At 39.7% G+C, this 21,838-nt stretch overlaps 1 protein-coding gene across 8 annotated transcripts in view; it reads left to right on the plus strand.

The window, feature by feature from the left end:
* Positions 1-21,838, plus strand: part of mark2b (MAP/microtubule affinity-regulating kinase 2b) — a 60,131-nt gene that overhangs the window by 17,657 nt on the left and 20,636 nt on the right. For 7 of the 8 annotated variants that reach the window (XM_068308340.1, XM_068308333.1, XM_068308334.1 and 4 more), the window contains exons 2-13: positions 7,700-7,867; positions 9,004-9,057; positions 10,045-10,093; positions 10,339-10,404; positions 10,565-10,635; positions 11,560-11,616; positions 16,870-17,106; positions 17,876-17,995; positions 18,878-18,977; positions 19,166-19,278; positions 20,321-20,395; positions 20,586-20,643. In XM_068308340.1, coding sequence (XP_068164441.1) covers positions 7,700-7,867; positions 9,004-9,057; positions 10,045-10,093; positions 10,339-10,404; positions 10,565-10,635; positions 11,560-11,616; positions 16,870-17,106; positions 17,876-17,995; positions 18,878-18,977; positions 19,166-19,278; positions 20,321-20,395; positions 20,586-20,643 — 1,168 coding nt within the window. The remainder of the gene's footprint in view (positions 1-7,699; positions 7,868-9,003; positions 9,058-10,044; positions 10,094-10,338; positions 10,405-10,564; positions 10,636-11,559; positions 11,617-16,869; positions 17,107-17,875; positions 17,996-18,877; positions 18,978-19,165; positions 19,279-20,320; positions 20,396-20,585; positions 20,644-21,838) is intronic. The other variant, XM_068308337.1, reaches the window with a different exon arrangement.

Here is a 21,838-nt window from a genome sequence, read left to right on the forward strand (position 1 = left end):
GATGAAAAGAATGACCTGTGTGTGGAACAGAAAGGCACAGCAGACATAACTTTGTCCTGCGGTTTGTTGTTGCTAACTCTTCATCGTGTTGGAGTGCTGATGGGTTACTGTGGACCTCAAAATAAAGTTTATCCACCAAAGCTCTAGATCAGGGGTGTCAAACTCATTTTCACCAAGGGCCACATCAGCATAATGGCTGTCATCAAAGGGCCAGATTTAACTTATAAATGGAACTAAATATAACTCAGTGTAATTTAAAATAAATATAAAATAAATGTAACTACTCATTAATGTTGAACAACTCAGAATTTAATTATTCAAGTTACAAACATTACAGTAACACAGAAAAAAATGTTTGTTGCTCCGTTACAAAAAATATTTTAATTTGTCAGGTTATGAAACCCACAGAACTCCATCAATCAAGGATTGAACTATCCAATGAATGAAAAGTAACATCAAACACAAGTTAGGACTTTGTTCAAAATATTTTTGTCAAAGATAAAAGGGGCTTATTGACTGCATTGTGGGCAATGAAGTTTTGGATAAGCACACTTTTGACCCATTTATTCTTAGACACTGGCCTATTATGTGTTTACGGGCCACGTAAAGTGATGCGGTGGGCAACATTTGGCCCCCGAGCTTTGAGTTGGACACATGTGCTCTAGACCAGCGGTCCCCAACCTTTTTTGCGCCATGGACCGGTTTCATCTAAGACAATATCTTGGCGGACCGGCCTTCATTTGCTTGATAATCGTTAATGGTGCCAGGACAGCTGTAGTCTAATAATAAATCATCCGCAGTGAAACAACCTTTTTTTCATAAATTGATAATTAACATATCAGTAAACAAAATAATTGTAAGAAATAATTATATTAAAAAGTCGATTCAAGTGACTGCACTGATGAGGTTTATTTTGAGATATAGTGATTTACAATTAGTGCTTTCAACGTAGGAAAAATACGGATCATTTCCAATAAAAGGGTGAACAAGTCAATGAAATAATAATAAATACAATAATGAGAATAAGTGGATGGGGACCTCTGATCTAGGGGTATCGGGAGACAATGACACCTGAAGTGTTCCGGACGTCCGATCTACTCCGCAGTTTGGTTTTGTTTACGGTCACTGCAGAAAATCCCAGCTCCACAAAGATGGGAGGTTGGAAATGGAAGCAAGGTTTTCGATACTTTTTGGGCGATCTCAAGATATTCTGCCTTGACTTTATTCCAGAACACTGGAACAGTTGTGGGCGCTCAATTTAGGGGTAACCTGTCACGTGACTGAGACCTGTCAAGCGTGACAGACGCATGCATTAATCTGTGCATCATTCCACAAAGACGTCACTTTTCAAAATAAAACATCTTTCAGACTCCGAAAATAAAACAGACGTAATATAAATTATTTTTTTATACTGTGCGGCCCGGTACCAAATGACCAATGGACCAGTACCGGTCTGGGGGTTGGGGACCACTTCTCTAGAGAATTGTCTATTTCCAATGCTCTCATACCTTTAGGCGTTTTAAACTTAATCATTTTAACTGTCAAGTTTTGTTTTTTTAAGTGTTGTAATCGAAAAAAGGGGAAGGAAAACCTACAGACGAGCGGCAAGTAACTTGCATAATTTCAAGAATACAGTTATTTCTTTCTTCATAGGCCATGACTTCTGAAGTCCTAGACAGGTTTCATTGACAGACTGAGCCGTCTCTACATGTTGAAGTACTTGTGTTTAATTGTTATTCAGGGCAATTAGTGATTTGACGTGGGGAACATGTTTGCAGAGTACTGCATGCATGTGACATCACCATTAGTGGCTAAGCCCCCCTAGAATCGCCCCTACCTCTGCCTCTAAAAGAGAAAAAAAAAGGGGGGGGGGGTGCTGTTCTGGATTGTTTTTCTCTGTGCTTCCAGTTTTTAACCGTAGTGACATTATTTCACTCCATTTTGATTGCAGTCGTCTCTCAGTGATTGAAAAAAAAACGTGTTTAAAAAGGCTTCAGTAGCTGTTATGCAGAGTTTGCTTGCAGGGAGTTTTTGACGACGACTGCCAGGTTGAAGGAAACATTTTCATGAGGATTAAATATTGACACCACTAATCAAGGGCTTGACCTCATGTTAAATAAGGAAGAAGTTGTAGAGGCAGGTACTCATTTATTCATGCAAATGTCTGGTGCTTGAACCTTGTGTGTAAGCATCAGGGGAAGGAAGCATGAAAACAAAATTGTTGCCACGTGATGTTCGGACATTTTGAGTGTGGCCAGTGTTGGCGTATTTAAGTTTCTTGATGACGATGGTGACAGCAGTGATGTGTGTCTGCAGTGTCTGCACACAGACAGAAATGCCAAATCAGTCATTTCCCCAAGGTGGTTATTCTTTATTGTAACTTTAATGAATTGTGATCTGATAATAATTGTCTTTCTTAGTAAACGTGTTCATAATCATCTTATTGTTTCTGCAACAGAGTAAACTCGCTTTTATAATTCCTAATTAGGTAATGATGTTCCATGGATATTTTATTTCCTAAAGCCTGATTATTCCCTTAATTTAGGATTAATTCTGACTCCTATATATTTTGTATTTGTGCTGCCAGGTGTGTTTCCATTGTGTTTCAATGAGAATGAAAGTCTGTCAAACATAATAAAAGCCTTGTTCAATTAACATGAGTGATAAATCTGAAAACTTCTACACATGGGTTCATAAGTTAAGTCCCAACACAGTATAAGATGTTTGGCTAGCCAGCTATTGTAGAATGAACTAGACAAAGTAAAAAAAAAAAATCCTTTACACAGACTTGATTACTGTCGCTGGTTCAGTCACCTGAGGTTGACAGCAATGTCATGTGACTGGTTTCATTTATTCGTCACTGGGCCATGTGTTTCCAATTTACTGCAACTAATCTTCCCACAAGAGATCCATTCATCTAGTGTGAACAACATTAATAAACTCAGTTTAAGGGGGCATACATTCAACTGAGTGTTCAACTATAGGCTGCCACAAAGAATGTCGGAATAGATTTCTTTTCTTCAGAATACTGGAATCTTGGTTGGTGAATTACTTGCTGCACTGTCTTTTTAACAGCTAAAAGTTATTATTCACAAGCAGCATCAGTAACCTGAGAGCCAGACAATGGTGACACTTACACTTTCTGAACACATTTCCAATTTGTTGTCTATCTGATTTTTTTTTTTACTGCCTGCATCAGTCTACATTTAAAAGTGACCCTTAAATGTTTGACACTTAACGCAGCGTTCTCCATGCTTGCAAAAGTCTGACCCATAAATGTTTAGACTGAGACGGATGTTCAACTTCCACTAGTTATAATGAGAAGCAGAGCGATGGGTAAAACTTTTGCTTTACTAAAGGTTTATAAAAGGTTGCATTTGAAGACAGGGAATGACAATTAGTGTTCTGAATAACGACACTGACAGTAAATATCCAATCTGCCCAAATGTTAACATCTGAGTCACATCAGATTTACAGTGCGCCCTCGATACAATTTCCTCCGGGATTAATAAAGTTATCTATCTATCTATCTATCTATCTATCTATCTATCTATCTATCTATCTATCTATCTATCTATCTATCTATCTATCTATCTATCTATCTATCTATCTATCTATCTATCTATCTATCTATCTCATTCTTTGCGGTCAATGCGTTTCAGGAACTACAAGCGATTATTGTTTACAGTAATTTAAACATTTATGAACCAACCCCATACTGATATTAAACCACCTTCTATCTGTATTACCTTTTCCCACACTGTTATCAACTGTTTAAAGTACTTTTGTGTCTGCCGAAAGTCCAAAACTGACGGAACGGTGTGGACTTGCGGATGCCGTCAGCCAATAGAATGCGCGTACAGTTTCACGTGACTGCTTACCAAAAATCCGCGATGAGGTGGAGTCGCAATCATTTATGCGAGCGCGCGCTGTATTTCCATGTGCGAATGAGGCCCAATTCTGATCTGAGAATAACAGATTCCGTTTGCTTCTCTCCTGCTTCCATGTTCACGATTCATACATGATCTGTATCACAGGGGAGGAAAAGATCAGAATTAGGTCACTTCAACCATGAAGTGTAAAGACAGTATTGTCTTCCACCGCATCTATAATTATAACCTAGAAGGGAGGAGAGGTGGATATTTGCCATGTGTATATATGTTGGTGGGGGGTAGGGAATGTTGAGCAAACTGCAGCTGCCCAAAATTGAAGGAAGAATCAGACGACCAAAATAGTCAGCCATGAAAGAAGATGAGAGAGGAGGAAGAGTAAAGCATTTATTCTTGTGAAAGAACTCACAGGAAATGTGCCATTTTTAGTCTGCTGTACAATACTACTTTGTACAAACCAGTAAAATTACATTGAATCTTCTCACCATTTCGGGGTGAGCTGTCTAACCAACAGCTCAAGAACTATGAAAAAGTAATCTCTTCTAATTCCACTTTTCACAACCTTGGGTAGCTGGTTTTTTTGCTTTCAGTCCTCACTCTAGAAACAATGAGAGCTTAAGACCCCTTTTTATCAATAAGATAATGGTGAGATTTGCAGATGTACATCATAATCTAATAGTTATATATCTATAACTAATATATAATATAATATAATATAATAATATAATATAGCTAAATTCTGCCATAGAAGTTAAACCTTGTGACTGTCTCAGGGTGCTTCTTGGTGAGCACAAATATAACTAGAACCAAGGCAGTCAGAGACTGCAACATCCCGCAACTTACTCTGACCTACTTTCAGGGTAGGTCAGTGTACCCTCTAAGTAGTACCTGACTAGTGCATAGACTAGTACATATGGGGAAGGCCAGTGTAAGACCGTAGATCAAAGTTACTGCTTTGATCTATGAAAGCAGATCAGAGCACTAGCTTTGATCTTTGACCTATGCCAGTAAGTCAGGTTAAAATTTTGAATATAGGGATGTTGCAGTCTGTGACCTAATTGGTTCTTGTTAATTATATATTTTTAATTAAAAAATTTTAAATTAATATAATAATAATAATAGTCATCAAAGGGCTTTGATGTCACCCCTAGCGGGAAGCCAGCTTCTGCTTTGTGTCGATCATTTTCATCATTCCACCAGAATCCCTCAGACGTTTTTATTTATAGCCAGCTTGACAATTCCTTTATATATACTTCTGTAATTTCTGCTTCAAACGTCAGACAGGAACCTGGACCCATCTCCACCGTGGACCACAACAAGCAGCACTCTGAAGCGGTGCTTTATTTTTCCCTGAATAATCCCGACTCATCACAGTAACAGCTGCAGCTAACGGCAAACTTAATTTATTGAAGAGAGGATGCAGCGCTAGCATGACTAAAAACCTTCTCCCACATGGTCTGCAAATTAGTGAGCGCACTGCCATCCGACATGCTAAGCTTGTGTCTTTTGCTTGCCTCTTCCTCCTCCTCAGTCAACCCGAGGCCAACAGCTAGTAGCATCACGATTGTTTAAGTAAAAATAAATAATTTTAGTATTATTCTAAATAGTGAGACAGCAAACTACTTGCTACTTGAGCAAAATGCTATGACGTCCAATTCTAACATTGAAATCTGTTTTTCTCATATTGATGAATATCCACAGATTAATATTTGTATCAACTAATTTATGAACGTCTTTAGCATATAACTTATCTGTAATGAAAATACTCACTGAAATTAAGTTATGCATTGTCATCCTACTCCACATGAGCCTAGGCTAGCCTAGCCTATCCCGCGTGATCCAAAAATACTAATTAGTTGAGGGTTTTTTAATGCATGTTTTAGTTGTTTTTAGTCTCAGCTCTTCTTAGACTAAAGCTTAATCCGGACCATTACAGTTACATGAGGGTCTGCATGGTCAGCATTATGATACGTGGGGGCTGCAGACATTAGATCATACCATCTGGAGAAAGAAACACTCAACCACAATGAGGTACTTATTTCCTAAGGACCCAGATCTGCTAACAGAGCAAGGATGGTGCTGATAAAGGTATTCTCTCTGGCTAATCTGAAACTCGGAGTGAGCCTCAGGTTTGTTGAAACTACAAAGAAGTTATTGGATGAATGTATGACTCCTTCCTGTTGGGCTTAATTGTGTTCTCCCTGTTGAATGGAGAACACAAGAGAAAGAGGTTTGTGCAAATCACCCACTGTGTTAATTTCGGCAGATTTTGTTTCTGTCACTAGTGTCAGATCTGAGGTGTGTGTGATTTATCTGGCTGCATAATCCAGGGTATGTGTCTGGGTTTCTGCATTAGTGTGCATTTGCGCACTGCATTACAGTGCAGATTTTTGATAGGCAGTCACGTGATAACCATATGCACATTCTATTAGCTAACGGCATCTGGAAGTGCGCTCCGTTCTGTGAATCTGTGACTTCCGTGAGACACAAAAGTTCTTTAATCAGTTGATAAATGTGGGAAATGGTAAAAGAAGGTAGTTTAATATCAATATGTGGAGTGTTCATAAACGTTTAAATTACCTTAAAATATAAGTAGTTTGTAGCTCTTTTGCGGAATTCGTCAATCGCGTGTGGTTCCTGAAACGCATTAACCGCGAGGAACGAGGGGCGCACTGTACTGCATATTCTTGTATCTGAGCGTGGGTGTCTGTGAAGCAGCTCATGTGTTTGCATCTCGTCACCCTGGAGCCAGTTGCCCTCTCCTCTGACCCTGATCCTCGTCACCTGTCCGCTCAGATCACACAAGTACACACACAGACATACACAGACACTCAATTACTGTGATACTTCCTTGAAATCCTATAGCAGTTTCCAACAGTGCAAACCTGCCAGTACAGCAACGTTGTTTTGTTTTTGTAGGTGTGTATGAGTTATGACTTAATGACTTAAACACCTACCGTCTGTAAGATGAACTGAAGTCGACTTACTCCATGCTGTCATAAGAAGAGACCATTAACATAACTTTAGACGCGACTGACCTCGTGGGCCAAAATGAAAATCACAAAGTATAATCAAGAAAGCAGTGCTAGAAGATTGTTGGATGTAATTATTCTTCTGAAGCCAAATACGAAGATCTTACCAAAATAGAAATGTTGTCAAGTATGTGGGCTGAGCCTGGCGGTCATGTGAAGCGTTAACCATGATGAAGAAATAAGTTGTGTAAATGGTCCTGCACATTTACTTTGACGCTTCTCTTAATGTCTTTCGCTCCCACACAGAGCATGTTGTCAGGAAGTACAATAATTTAAATGTTTGTTGGAATTACATAAATGGAGTTTAATCATGATTATGACACAGAAAATGCAGCTTTGTTTGTTATGCTTCCATTTGCTTACTGATGTCATTGCTATTCTTTTTTCTGTTTCTTCAGCGGCTCTGATAATACCCCCACCAGGGTTTGAGGAGTGCATCTTCCAATAGCAGCTGTAGATTTGCTTTAAATGTTTTAAATTTTTGTAGATTCCTTTAAGAAAACTTGTTAAACAAGGATGAATTATTCTTCAAATGTAGTTTATATAAATATATCCTCTCTCCTCCTGATTGAATCGCCATCCATCCATTCTTTCAATGCAATTCCTGCTTTAATCTTGACGTCAGCTTACAATGTTTGTGTTGTAGCATTAGATGTTATGTGGAAGTACTGTACTTATTTTATTAAGTTAGCCACTTCTCTGCTCAGTGTTCATCATTGATAATAAAAATAAAGTTTTTCAGGGCTGATGTAACCCCCCTACTGTCTCTCTCATCAGGAATCTAAGTCGTCTGGCCGCTCCAGCATGTCACGATGTCGGAACTCAGTTGCCACGACCACATCAGATGATCAGCCACACATCGGTAACTATCGGTTACTAAAGACCATCGGTAAAGGCAACTTCGCAAAGGTCAAACTGGCACGACATGTCCTGACCGGGAAAGAGGTATGCATTCATTCTAGACAGACTACATTAATCTTTTCTTGAGTACCACTTAGTGACTGACTTTCTGCTCTAAGGATAAAAAAGTAGTTGTATGAGGATCAAGTCCATTGAAGAGTGAATCAGACTTGCTCAAGTAACCAACAGGAAATGTGTCCAGAGGAAACCAGATTTTTTTTTTTTTAGCCAGCTTATTTTGTATCACCAAACACTACTGTAGGAACTGTAGGAAGCAAAGAATAGACATATCTGAAGCCGAAATGTTAATCTGCCTTTGTGAGGATTGGATAGAGCTCATGCTGGGATACTTTGTGCGTTTTTTCTGGTTCCTGGCCTGCATGGCTTCTAAGATGATGCATCTGCTGCAGATTAGATCATCATTATCAGCCTCAATACACAAACCGGAATGTCTCGGGCTGACTGTGAATTCCAGATGTGATGTAAGGTGGTCGTCTGTCCCTTTAAGGGAAGGCTGTCTGCAGCGAGGCCAGCCAATGAACTCAAGAGAGGGATAGAGGGATAAGAAGAGAGAGAGAGACAGAGAGAGAAAGGGGTGGGCCTGTTCTGTCAATGTGTTACAGCTCCCTGCCTGACACCCTGATAACACTCCATGTGACTCGCTCACACACACGGACACAAAACAAGCGAGAGTCAGAGGGCATAAAAAGATAATGTTCTTTGTTAAAAGATGATTTCTTTGTCTTTCTTTGTTCTCCCTTTTTTTGTTTCATCAATTTTTTTGATTATCTCACTTAGAATTTCTCCCATCTGCCTCTCTATTTTTATTTCCTCCATCATTTCCTTTCTGTGTTGTGTTGTCTTTCTTCCCAATCTTTGATGATGAACTATAGACCTCATTATTGCATTCAGTGTGAACCATGCTTCAGCTCCCAGTTTGTGTTTGCATTCTTGCCCTATTATGCAACTGTCACCTGCTGGGATTGTGTGTTTATCACTTAATGCTGTGAGATCACATTGTTCTGTTTGTGCATGTGAAGTCTCCAAAAAAGAAAACAGGGTGCTTGTGCCTGGGATGTGGCTATGTTGTGCAAGTTTCTGCGAGAGATGTATCCCACCCAGTGCTGCAAGTGTAATGAACTAATGTACTGATAAATTAACATGTTCTTTTTTGTTTCCAGGTGGCTGTAAAGATCATTGATAAGACACAGCTCAACTCCTCTAGTTTGCAGAAGGTTGGTCTCTTTCTCTTTCTGTCTTTCTTTCGCTCCGTCTTTCTCAGTCTTTATGAAGTGGTCTAGTTTTCAGCGAGAGTTTTAATTATAGGAAACAAGCTGTAATTACTCCTTTTTGATCGTGGCAGGGTGGGGTCTGTCCACTTCCATGCACACACTCTAATCATAAAGGCATACACACACACACATAGACACAAAATACTCGTGAAACGACAACCATTAATCATGGAATCATAATTATGTGGAAAGCACAAACACAAAACCCATGACAAGAAAATTCTAATGCATTGAAAAGAGAAGTCCAATGATTAATTGTAAAAGTCACACAGACTTTCTTTGAATGGGAAGATGCTCATTTAATAGAAAGTGTTGTTACATACTCGTAATGGAATAATACCCTTTTGATCTGTGGAGTGTTTATAGCTTTAATAGTAAAATTAATAATAAAATGTGTCTTCTGCTTTAAATATTTCCATATCATCAAGTTTGACGTTGAGATCTGATCAAATCATTCGTATGGACTGAAAAGCACCCCCTGACTCCTTCACCACAGAAAGAGATGTGCTGAGTTACAAGTGGTTGAATTAGTACTTTGTATGCAATATTTTGATTTTCAGCTTAGTACAATATCAATACCAATCTGAAATTATCCCAGACGTGTGAATTCTGGCTCGTATTGCATGAATCAGTATTCCTTAGTCAACCATGTTAATACTTTTTTGACTTCTAATTTAATTCTAAAATAATTTAAGCCACTTGCTTTTAAAAAGTGAATGTTTATACCCAAACACTAAAGTTGATTCTGGATACTTTGCAAGTGGCACAAGAACTTGCAAGTCTGTAAAGAATATAACTGTAAAAAGTTGTCTTTAATTTGCACAAGTACACGAATGACGCTCGCAGCAGCACCGCACACACTCGTACTCTCAGCAACTTTTCTCTGATAGTTTATTTGACACGGCGGTGTGTATTCTTTTCCCCTCACAGCTCTTCCGGGAGGTGAGGATTATGAAGATGTTGAATCACCCAAACATAGGTGAGTCACACTCCGAATTGAGTTAGCATATTGCAGTCAAAAAATGTTGGGTTTATGTGTTCAAGCGATAACCTCTAATGTGTTTTCCCTCTGATCTCTTTATTCTTGTTGTTGTATTTGCAAATCTTCTTCCCCCCTCAACACCTATATTTTGGTTTATCATTCCTTCCTCTTTTCTCTGTTACTCTCTTATTTTTGTGTCATCCACCTCAATGTCATTGTCTTTGCTCTTCTCTCTCCTCTAGTCAAGCTCTTTGAGGTGATAGAGACAGAGAAGACTTTATACCTGGTAATGGAGTACGCCAGTGGAGGTCAGTGTCTGTTTTTTTTAAATCATAATTTGACTACCATCTTTGTGTTTAAAGTGCAATACTTTGCTCAATGTCCCATTGAGTTAGTATGCTGATTTAGGAGGCAGGCATCAAGTTCCAACACTAAAACTCTTGTCCTCATCTTCATCTCTTCTCCCAGGAGAGGTCTTTGATTACTTGGTGGCCCATGGTAGGATGAAGGAGAAGGAAGCCCGTGCCAAATTCAGACAGGTAGGGGTGTGTGTGTGTGTGTGTGTGTGTGTGTGTGTGTGTGTGTGTATGTGTGACTAGGTGTGCATGTAAGCTTCTGCAGAAAAGAATATTAAATTTACATTAAAGTGTATAGCCTCTGCAACGTTCAATTAAAGTATCGTTTGTTGAATGACGAGTAGTGGGACTGACTTTGAGGGACATGCATGTGTTTAATCAATCAGTTATTCTTTAAGTACGCTACCATTACTTAGCGAATCAGTAGATAACTCATTTATCTGTGGCTGTTTAGGAAAATAAGGAACATCAATATTTTGAAACACATTCTTCGTTCATGCTGCACATGAGTTGAACTCATTTTGAACCATTTTTTGATATCTGTGCTTCTGTTTTGTATGCTTGTTGTCCATTTCTATTCGTACAATGTGGCACAATGTTTTTTTTTTACGATAACATTCTGATTTGTTTGCATGTATCTTAATAGTCTCTTCATTACATTATTTTATTGGCACTTAACATTTCTGCATTGCGTCCAAAATTATGGGTTGTTTACATTACCTTTTTCTCTTTTTTCCTGCATGTTCATTTATAATAAATACTGTAAATATACAGTAAATTGACCTTGTTGTTTTGGGTGGTTTTGTAACATGTGTCCTGAGAGACAGATTTAAAAGAGCCTCTAGGCTAACCCTGGTACATTTACAGAAATGTTAATCGACATGCATTTTCCCTCTTAAATAAGCCAGCAAACCCACAAACTATTAAATGAATTTAGCGCTTATTCAATGTTTTTAGTGATTGTTTCTTCTTCCCCATTATTGCAGTCTGACAAATCATGCTGAAGAGCTTTTTGCTCTATTGTTGATCAACCAGTCCATCATGTCAGCGTGTCTCTTTCTGTCTCTCTCACCTCCTGCTTTTCTCCTTCTCTTTCTGTCTCTGCAGATTGTGTCAGCAGTGCAGTATTGCCATCAGAAGTGTATAGTGCATAGAGACCTCAAGGTGAGCACACACATGATTAAATGCAGTAATCTTCTGGACTAGATTTGGCATGAAGGTAGTCAGAGATGATCACTAACATACGTAGATATAGTGACCCTCCAAAGGTCCTGCAACATAAACACACATGCTTACACATGTGCACACATAAAGTACTTTGTTTCCCACTTCTGAACTGAATTGAAGTGACAGTTTAAGTCAATAAAAACAAACAAACAGTGATTATAGGGTGAACAAAAACAAAGAAAGACAATTACAACAAAAATTACATGAACAGATGATATAAACAAATCAGAAGTTAGCTAAGAAGTTTCTTCTTCAATGAGGAAGCATTCAGTAATAGTTCTAGGTTCAGTAATGTTAAAACAAATTGTTTATACTGGTATGGATTGGATATAAATCCTATAGTGTAAAAAACAAAAAAAAATGCAGATGGGAGATTTAATTCTGCTCTAAGTTGTGAAAAAGATTCAAGGATACCATCTGAAAAAAGATTGTGTATTTTAAAAATTACATCATTCTATGTTTTAAAACCCGCATTTGTACAAGACTGTGTGGAATAAGGATCATTTAAATTTGGTTAAAAAAAACAGAATGCTTATTCAGAATCCTAAAATGCCTACGCACCTGATTCCATAATTTAAGAGTATTTGTAACAAAATTACCTTTCATTCAACCATAAAATTTGTGAAGCTCAGTGAAAATACACTACATTAGCCAATACTAACACCCCTTTCTCCATTGGTAATGGCCGTCCACACAGACTTACAAATCAAAGTATGTAATAATGTAAAAAACAAAACAAAAACAACTTACTCAATGCCCCTGGTAGAACATCATCTTTATGACACCAACCATTTTTTAGGAGTGAAACAGAAGATCTTTTTTCATCTCCAGTACTTCTTGTTTCATTTCTCAGTCTAAACTCGTTCTTACCACGACTTTCAGAACTTCAATAACCTAAATACTTTAACCCCATTTGTTAAAGTTTACTCTTTGAAAAATAAGGAAAAACTCAATTTCCTTAATGGTACAGCCCCTGATTTCCCATAGTGGACCTTATAGGCAGAAAACACCCCAGACTCCCTGATGGTCAACAAATAGTGTTATAGGAAAGATCATTACATACCTGCTTACTGGTTTCTTAATTGTTTTGTTTATTGAAAAAAACAAACAAAGTTTGTTTGGACTGAACTGGCTCATTGAGTTTGGGGAGAAGGCAGTCTGTCATGTCTTTAAAACTGGAACTCTTATTTTGTCACGTGTCAGCCAGAGGAGCTTTGTTTTATCTTGGTAATTCAGGTGATTCATTATGACAGGTTGCAGTGGCTTTGGTACCAAGTTGGTTCTCTTGTTACGTGTCCTGTGGCTCTTCTCAGCACAAGGTAGCTCAAGAAAGGTCTTTTTCTCCTGACTAGTTTAGGAATCAAACCATCATATCAGCTCCTTCAGATCTTTCTTGAATTCCAACAATCAGCAAGTTTGACTGCTCTTTTTCCCCCATGCGATCCATCTTTGACTGTAGTGAAGACACATTTTTGTCCAGTACATTTGTCGTAATGCATCTGCTCTGTCATCTCTGACTTTACTTACTGTTTGTTGCATCTCACTATATTGAGTGAAATGCCAAACTCAGAATCAGCGTTGCAAAATTAATCTCTACAGGCCTTCCATGATTTTTTATATTTGGACAATTCTTGAAAAATGTATTAATGTGTCAGTTAATCATTATATATAGATTAATACTAAACCAGGCGAGCCGTGGTGCAGCGCCCGCTCAGGTACATCCTTCCTCTTCGTCATTTTACACAGATTTCTATCGTCTGAAATCCTCACAATATATTTTTCTTGTTTTCTGCTGGAGTTAAATTTTTATCTAAAACGTCAAAGGTCAACTTAACTCAGACGTCACAATGTTCTGCACAACACCAGCATTACACACCATTATTCCATACCTTTGTTCAGGAACAGAAGAGGAGATGGAGACCATATTTCTCATGTGATGGTATCCTGAGTAGGTGACTCCAACTTTGGGTGCCTACATTGAAAATTAGTGACTACTGCCTGGTTGTAAGAAGTATGTGAAGAACCTGCATTTCATATTTTATAGGATTTATATTTGTGGCATTGTTGCCCGCTGATAATTTTTTCAAGTGATAGCCATTGAAGTTCTCCATCAGTCACTACATGTGCTGCATACTCTTTCTGCACAGATGAATATCAGTTTTATACGTGCATCCAACAGCAAGGTTATAATTATATTTCTACATTTTCGATTACAAAAGACTGCAAAAATTTAAAAAAATAAAACACGCACACACAGTTCTAATCCTTCTAGATCTTTTTGGTTCATGGTTGTAAATCCTCTTATTTTGCCAGCAGGCAGATGATACATTATTTTGATTACTTTTATAGTAACCCTGCATAAACCTCTAAGCTCAAACTTGTTTTTCCCACTCGATGCTTTTTTTCTTTTTAATAAACCTTTTCTACACTTGGATCAAGGTCTTAAACGTATTTCCTCTACTGTAAAAAAAATTGCTGACATTTGCTTAGAACAAGCCTCAGAAACACAGGATTTTTTGACTAGAGGTAATTTTCATTACTGCAATTCATGCCATCCTGCACATTATAATAATCACTCTTGATCTGTGGGTTGTATTATGAAATCCAGCACATGCATTATTTCAGTCGGTCCAACTTGCTGTTTACGAGTTCGTTACAATCACTGCCTTTAGTTCCACTGGTTAAAGGGGTCCTATTATGAAAATCACACTTTTTCAGGTTTCTACATGTACATAGTGGTCCTCCCTAACCCGTGTGTGTGCGCGCGCATGCGTGTGTGGGTCGTGATCAGGCTACGTAGCGGTGTGTGGTAACGACCTAGCTCAGAGCTACACACTGAAAGTTCCTCACAAGCTGTGAATTCAGCTAGTATTTGACTAATTAGTTAGCGGCCAGGTGTGTGTGGGTGTGTGTGTGTGTGTGTGGGTGTGTGTGTGTGTGTGTGTGTCCGAGGCTATCCCCAGCATCACAGCAAACACATAACCATTTGCACTTAAATTACTAATTCAGAACAATTGTCTGTTTTTTGGTGAATCAAAGCAGCTTTAGAGCTTCTAAGTGATCAGAGAGCTGCGTGTATCCATACACACACACACACACACACACACACACACACACACACACACACACACACACGTGCTCGCGCGCGAGAGAATTCAGGAGACAAACTTGGTCTTACCGGTAAAATCCCATGTTTCAGTAGTTTGCGTTAGCTTAGCTCCCTTGTTATCCATGATCTGTTATTGTCCTTGACGATTTTCGGAAAACACAGCTCTAACTATCACAACACATCACCGTTTTGAAGCAGGATGTAATTATCTCACCGGCCGGTCTCATCGGGTTTACACAATGAACCACGAGTCTGTGTTCATCAAAGACTGGTGAACATGAGGAAGTAGGTCCACGCTCATCGCAGAAAAATCAACTGTTATTTCATGAAAAACAGAGTGGAAAACATGAGAAGAATTATTGCGAAATTTGTAGCAGCGAAGTTAATGAAAGTTAAAAAGACTGTGCCGATAGATCGATCTGTAATACAGGTGCGTTCGAGTGGCACAAGTAAACAAACGCACGTGAACGCGCGGGGCACGGCAGTGTTGATTGGGCAGCTCAGAGGGGGGTAGGGTGGCGATACGGAGCTGAGAGCTACGCCCCATTAAAACAGACCTTTAGAGAGCGGAAGAGGATTTATCAATATCCAATCGAAGATATTGAGGAACACGGATCACTTTGGGGCAAGATGTTTCAAATACAGTGTAGCTGGACATCTGACAGCTGAATGACATGAATTTAAAAAAGCATAATATGGGACCTTTAAAAAAAGAAAAACTAGTTCAGTGGGTAATATGCTAAACAAATAACACTACTGTATATACTGAGATGTTTGACCAATTCACCCCCGTTTTGTACAGAAACACCTTTTCCCATTTCCCATTTTCCCATTCCCAATTTAAATAAATACTTTAAACTACCACAATCCCTGATGCTCATGAAAATGTCTGATGAAAACTTATTGGAAAGCTAAGAGCGTGGCATTTTTAAATGTCATACCTTTCAGACATATAAAAAATTTTTTAAATGATGCACTCAAAATCATTTTTCAGCACATACTAAATGTGTTTCTTTTAGAAAATCTCTACTGCTTGTGAGAATGGCCAGACTGCGTTCAACCAATCTGCTGCCGACATGTTGTGTCATTCAATCCAGACTTTTAACTCAGAACACAACTAACTAACCTAGAGTTACACTTGTGCATGAAAACGTGGCGTTATAGCAGCATATTTATAGGATTAAATTGAAACAAAACATACTTTGACAGCAGATTGCTAACCTGTTCCACAAACCTGTGGTCACACCCTCAGGTGAAATCAAGAGTCAAGTCGTCCGTTTTGGGTTTTTTTCCTGTCATATCCATCCAAAGTGTGTCCTGCTTTTGGCGGTGTCAAAAGCAAGTTTTAACGTGGCGTGTTCAGGCATCTGTTTTAAGAATGACGTCATTTCTGCAAGTGGAAGGTCTCCATGATTCCGATGAAACCATGTGACCTTGTTAAATTGAGCAATGTGACAGGAGGAGAAGGTCAACCAGCAGAGCAGAGACAACGTTTCAAAGTGGACCATCAACGTGTTCCTTTGTTTTTGATGTGTTTCGTCGGTCACAGCTTAGAGATGATGCCGGCGTTGAATTTAATGTGCACATTTATACACGCAAATGCAGCATGCAGAGCAAGAGAAAAGCACAGTGCACCTGTTGCTAGGCAACCATAGCCTCCTTGCTCACTGGCTCACTTTAGGCATAGGGATATGTTCACACACACAGACAGGAATAAACTGCAGATCACTTAGTCCGTAGGCTGCAAACTATTACTCTACAAACCTCCTCTCTGACATGTGGAATGTTTGACATTTAAACACATTTATGTGCTTTAGACAATATCTGTTACAGCGACACTGGATGAAACGGTGGTCCCTTTTAAAACTTTTTTGACTTTATGTATTTTAGTACCAATAGAGAGAGGAAGTGTAAAAAAGGCTGCTTATGTTGAAAAATCACATGATTAACATTGACCAGATCTGAAGTATTTAGAGTTTATTTTCTTGGCACAGTAATCTTTAATTTTCTTTTCCTTTGCCTCGACACAGTCGTGCTCTTCCATTTGCATTTCCTCATTACCCCTGTCTGTCTGTTTGCAGGCTGAGAACCTGCTGCTGGATGCAGACATGAACATCAAGATAGCAGACTTCGGCTTCAGTAATGAGTTCACTCTGGGGAACAAGCTGGACACATTCTGCGGCTCCCCGCCGTACGCTGCCCCAGAGCTCTTCCAAGGAAAAAAGTACGACGGGCCCGAGGTGGACGTCTGGAGCCTGGGGGTGATCCTGTACACGCTGGTTAGCGGCTCGCTACCCTTTGACGGACAGAACCTCAAGGTCAGGCAGAAAAGAGGAACTGCAAGCGTGTGTGTTTGTGTGTCCATACGCGTTATATAAGTGTACATTTGTAGATGTGGGTGTTTGTTGTATTTGTCACGTGGGTTTGTCTTCCAATAGCACGGAAAGAAAAAAACTAGATATGAGAGTGTTTCAGGAAATAAAAGCCAACCTGAGTTACATTTCTTCACCAGTTCGGTGGTGTGATGCATACAACACACACTAACACCTGGTACCAGCTTTTAAAAAAATATTGGATGCTTCCTGTGAACAATGGTTACAGTAGTTGTGTATTCAGCAATAGCCATGTGATTCTTGGTGGGCTATGAGAATTTGTCACCCAGCTTCATCCAGGGGTAATTTGAGGGGGGACATCCGCAGGAAGTACAGAAGGATAGACTCAGAACTTAGTTGAGGGATTACATTTCTCATCTGTGTTGGGAGCTACTCCAGTGGGAGGTGAGAGGAACATTTGGTACACTTCCAAAACCCGATCCTGGAAGATGTATAGATGGATTGATGATATACAACACCCCGTTTGAATCAAAATTACTGCGACAGCAGCTCATGTGGTTTACCTAATTCAAGCCACATCAGATGACATTATGTAGTTAAGAGGTGTTGCATAATTATCATTTAACACTCTTCCCTTGACTTTAATTTATATTAAATCTTTGATGCAGTCTAAACAGTTGTTAGGTGTTGGTTGTGAGTGACAGATTTTTTTGGTTTTTCACTGTTGACCTTCAATGCCTTTGTCCATCAACAGGAATTGAGAGAGCGTGTGCTGCGTGGTAAATATAGGATTCCTTTCTACATGTCCACGGACTGTGAGAACTTGCTCAAAAAATTCCTTATCCTAAACCCATCCAAAAGAGGCAGCCTTGAGGTACTGACTGCACCGACTCACAAACACAAAAAAGATTTTTATCTTTGCATGAATATTTTCTTACATTAGCATGGGAAAATTTGCTGAATTCAATTGAAACTGTTATTCCACTAGCGGCTCACACAGAATGTTCTAATTTGATGATTTGTATTGCTAGCTGTATGCTGCACACAGTAATAAACTGTGTAAGTTTACCTGTGTCACAGGTTTTGTGGTTGTTGCTATTAAGTCTTTTTTTAAAGGCAGTATAACTAGTTGTTAGTTTGGGATCTGTGAGAAGACTTTTTTTGCTCTATAAAGGGAAATGAATGATACCTAGTTTTAAATGGAAGTTATACACAGAAAAAAAGTTAACTCAATAACTTTCAATAACATTTGCTTTTAAAAAAAAATTGTGACCTTGCTTCCAACACGTCTGCTCAGTTTCATAAAGTCAGTCAGAAGCACAGAAGATCTATATTCTATCTTTAGATTTCAACTTCAGTCCTGTGATCATTTAATTTCCCCCTACCTTGAAGTTTGTGTGTATTTTGCACTTCAAAAACAAAACAGCAGTATGGAGTCACTTTGGCTATTTTCTGTTGGCTCCACATGCCGGCCTTCACAAGCAGTTTCAATCAGATCAAGGTCACACACATTGTTTGCTTGACTATAAAAGCTATTTCATCACATGTATCATTAGGGCAGATTTATTTCTGCTGGATTCTGCCTCGTTTTCCATTGTGTTACTAAATTGTCTTGATGAGGCCGTTTATACTAATTTCTTTACCCTCTCATCTTTCCCTTCTCTCAGAATCTGTAATCTTCCTTCTTCTGGCCGATGCTCTTTTATTGTTTTTGTTGTCTCATGCCTCCCTCTAACTCCCGCTTTGCTCCGAGCAGCAGATAATGAGGGACCGTTGGATGAATGTGGGCTACGAGGAGGAAGAACTCAAACCTTACATCGAACCCCAACCAGATTACAAGGACCCCAGGAGGACAGGTTGGCACCAAAATACACTCCAAAATTAGATGCAGTATAAAATTGATGTCTTTTTGTGGCTATCACAGATCTATTAGACAACAATGCTCACTTTTATCAATTGCACTCCAATAAACATGACTTAAAGTGGAATTAGGGATTCGCTAGAGACCCAGCAGTGTATTTCTGAACTGATTTTGTGTGTGCAGACATCATGCTGCAGATGGGATTCTCTCATGATGAGATCCAGGATTCACTGGTGAACCAGAAGTACAACGATGTCATGGCTGCATATCTGCTTCTGGACTATAGGAACTCTGAGGTACATTGTTTCTGACACACACACAGACACACACACACTGACACACACACACAGACACACACACACACACATACACACACACCAGTCAGCCATAACATTATGACCACCTATCAAATATCAAGCAAATCCCAGTTCTGCTGCACGGACAGCCCTGAACACTCGAGGCGTGGATTCCACTACACCTCTGAAAGTGGGCTGTGGGATTTGGCATCAAGACATTGGTAGCAGGTCCTTTAAGTCAGGGTGGTCCTCCATAGAATGGACGTGTTGGTCCAGCGTATCCCAAAAATGCACAATTGGATTGAGATGTGAGGAATTTGGAATTTGAACTTCTGTATCTCATCTCTTACATGAGTATGGGCCGGCCTTGACTCCCCAAATTGCATCAATGAACCTTGGCGACCCTGTTCTGACCGTTTTTGTTTCCTTTTGATGAGTACTGACTTAAAGAATGGGAACACCACCCAAGAACTGCAGTGTTGAAGATGTTCTGACCCAGTTGTGTAGCCATCGTAATTTTGCTCTTTTCAAACCCGCTCAAATCTTTACATTACCCAATTTTTCCTGCTTCCGACACATCAACTTTGAGATGAAATGTTTTCTTGCTGCCTAATTTTTCCCTCTCATTAACAGGTGCCATGATGAAGAGATATTCAATGTTTTTCTCTTCACATGTCAATAGTCATGATGTTATGGCTAATTGGTGTATGCTCCACTTTGTACAATGATATTTCAGTGTTTTGGTTGTGATAGCTTGCTTAGCCACAGATATACTACTGTTGAACATTAAACTTTAAAATTTACTAGCTCTTTTGTACTCATCATACCAGGAAATGTGAGACTTTACCTTTATTGTGATTTTAAGCCATGTAAACATAAAATTTTTCATATCTGAATTTGAATGGCTGTATTTAAAGTCAATGAATGTAAAAAAAAAAAAAGATCTATATTCACTCCATTGTGTTTCATGTAGCTGTACAACAGACTCTGAATCACACAGCCAGATTTTAAATTTGTGGGGGTTTTGTTTCCTTCCCCTCAGCTGGATGAAGCTTGCATCAAGCCCCGGCCAGGAAGTGATGTAAGCAACATTAACGCCCCCTCCCCGCCTCACAAGGTACAATGAGAACACATAATGTCATCTGCTAACACATAATGAGGTCCGGCAAACCCCACCCGGAGACACATGTGCTGGACATTCCATCCCTAACGTGGAATTCCACTTAGATGTAGGACATGAAGGTTTTACATCATGGAGCTCAAAGTCAACAAAAACGCCTCATTGTTCGTTCTGTTCACCCTCTAAGGTACAACGAAGTGTGTCGTCCAACCAGAAGCATCAGAACCGCAGGGCTCCTGACCAGGGTGAGATTGGTGTGCGTGTGTGTGTGCAGACGGTTGTGTGGGGTTTGACATGAGTAGACGTAATGAACGAGATGACTAACTTCTACTAGAGCTGGTATGAAACCTGGCATGTCTCCTGGCCTAGATGGCCTGCCAATTGAGTTCTGTAAAGAATTCTGGGCAGTGATTGGGGAGGACCTGTTCTTCGTGCTCAGGGAAAGCCTGATGAAAAATCTGCTGCCCCTGAGCTGTAGGAGGGTGGTCCTCACGCTCCTGCCAAAAAAGGGAGACTTGCAGGACATCAGGGGCTGGCGGCCGGTGTCCCTCCTCTGCACAGACTACAAGCTCCTCTCCCAGGTCTTGGCCAACAGGCTAAGAAAAGTGATGGAGAAGGTTGTTCATGTGGATCAGACTTACTGTGTACCGGGCAGACTAATCACGGATAACGTACATTTCATCCGGAATGTTTTGGAACTCTCAAGTTCATTGGGCACAAGACTTGGTCTTATTTCCATAGACGAAGAAAAGGTTTTGATAGAGTTGAACATTCATACTTGTGACACACCTTGAAAAGTTTCGGTTTCAGCTTTAACTTTATTGCCAAGATTCAGACCCTGTATGGAGACATTGCGAGTGTACTTAAGGTTAACGGTGGCTAGAACACTCCTTTTAAAGTCTAGGGAGGTGTGAGACAGGGCTGCCTCCTCTCAGAGATGCTCTACTCTCTGGCTCTGGAGCCTTTTTTAAACTGACTGAGAGCAGGTCTCTCTGGTCTTAATATTCCCTGTTTTATTTATGGTTTTAAAATTTTCGCATATGCTGATGATGCTGTCATTTCAATTACAAATCAGAAAGATGTGGAAATTTTGGAACAGATTGCATGGAGTTTTAGTGAGATCTCCTCTGCAAAAGTCAACTGGGGTAAGAGTGAGAGAGGCTGAACAACTGGAAGTGGATTTTAACAAAATTGTCTTTTAGAGGTCGTGTTTTAATCATGAACAACCTGGTCAATGTTGTGGCACCGGCCGTCCTGCATCGACCCCCCCATCAATGTTGCTGGCAAAAATCCAGGCAGCGATGATGGACTTTTTCTGCGACTGCTGTCACTGGGTCCCACAGAGCGTCCTCTTCCTGCCCAGAGAGGAAGGAGGGCAGGGGCTCATTCATCTGGCCAGCAGGGACGCTGCGTGTTACTTGCAGTTCATTCAGCGCTTCC

Source organism: Antennarius striatus, chromosome 23, assembly GCF_040054535.1.
Source record: "Antennarius striatus isolate MH-2024 chromosome 23, ASM4005453v1, whole genome shotgun sequence".
NCBI lineage: Eukaryota > Metazoa > Chordata > Actinopteri > Lophiiformes > Antennariidae > Antennarius > Antennarius striatus.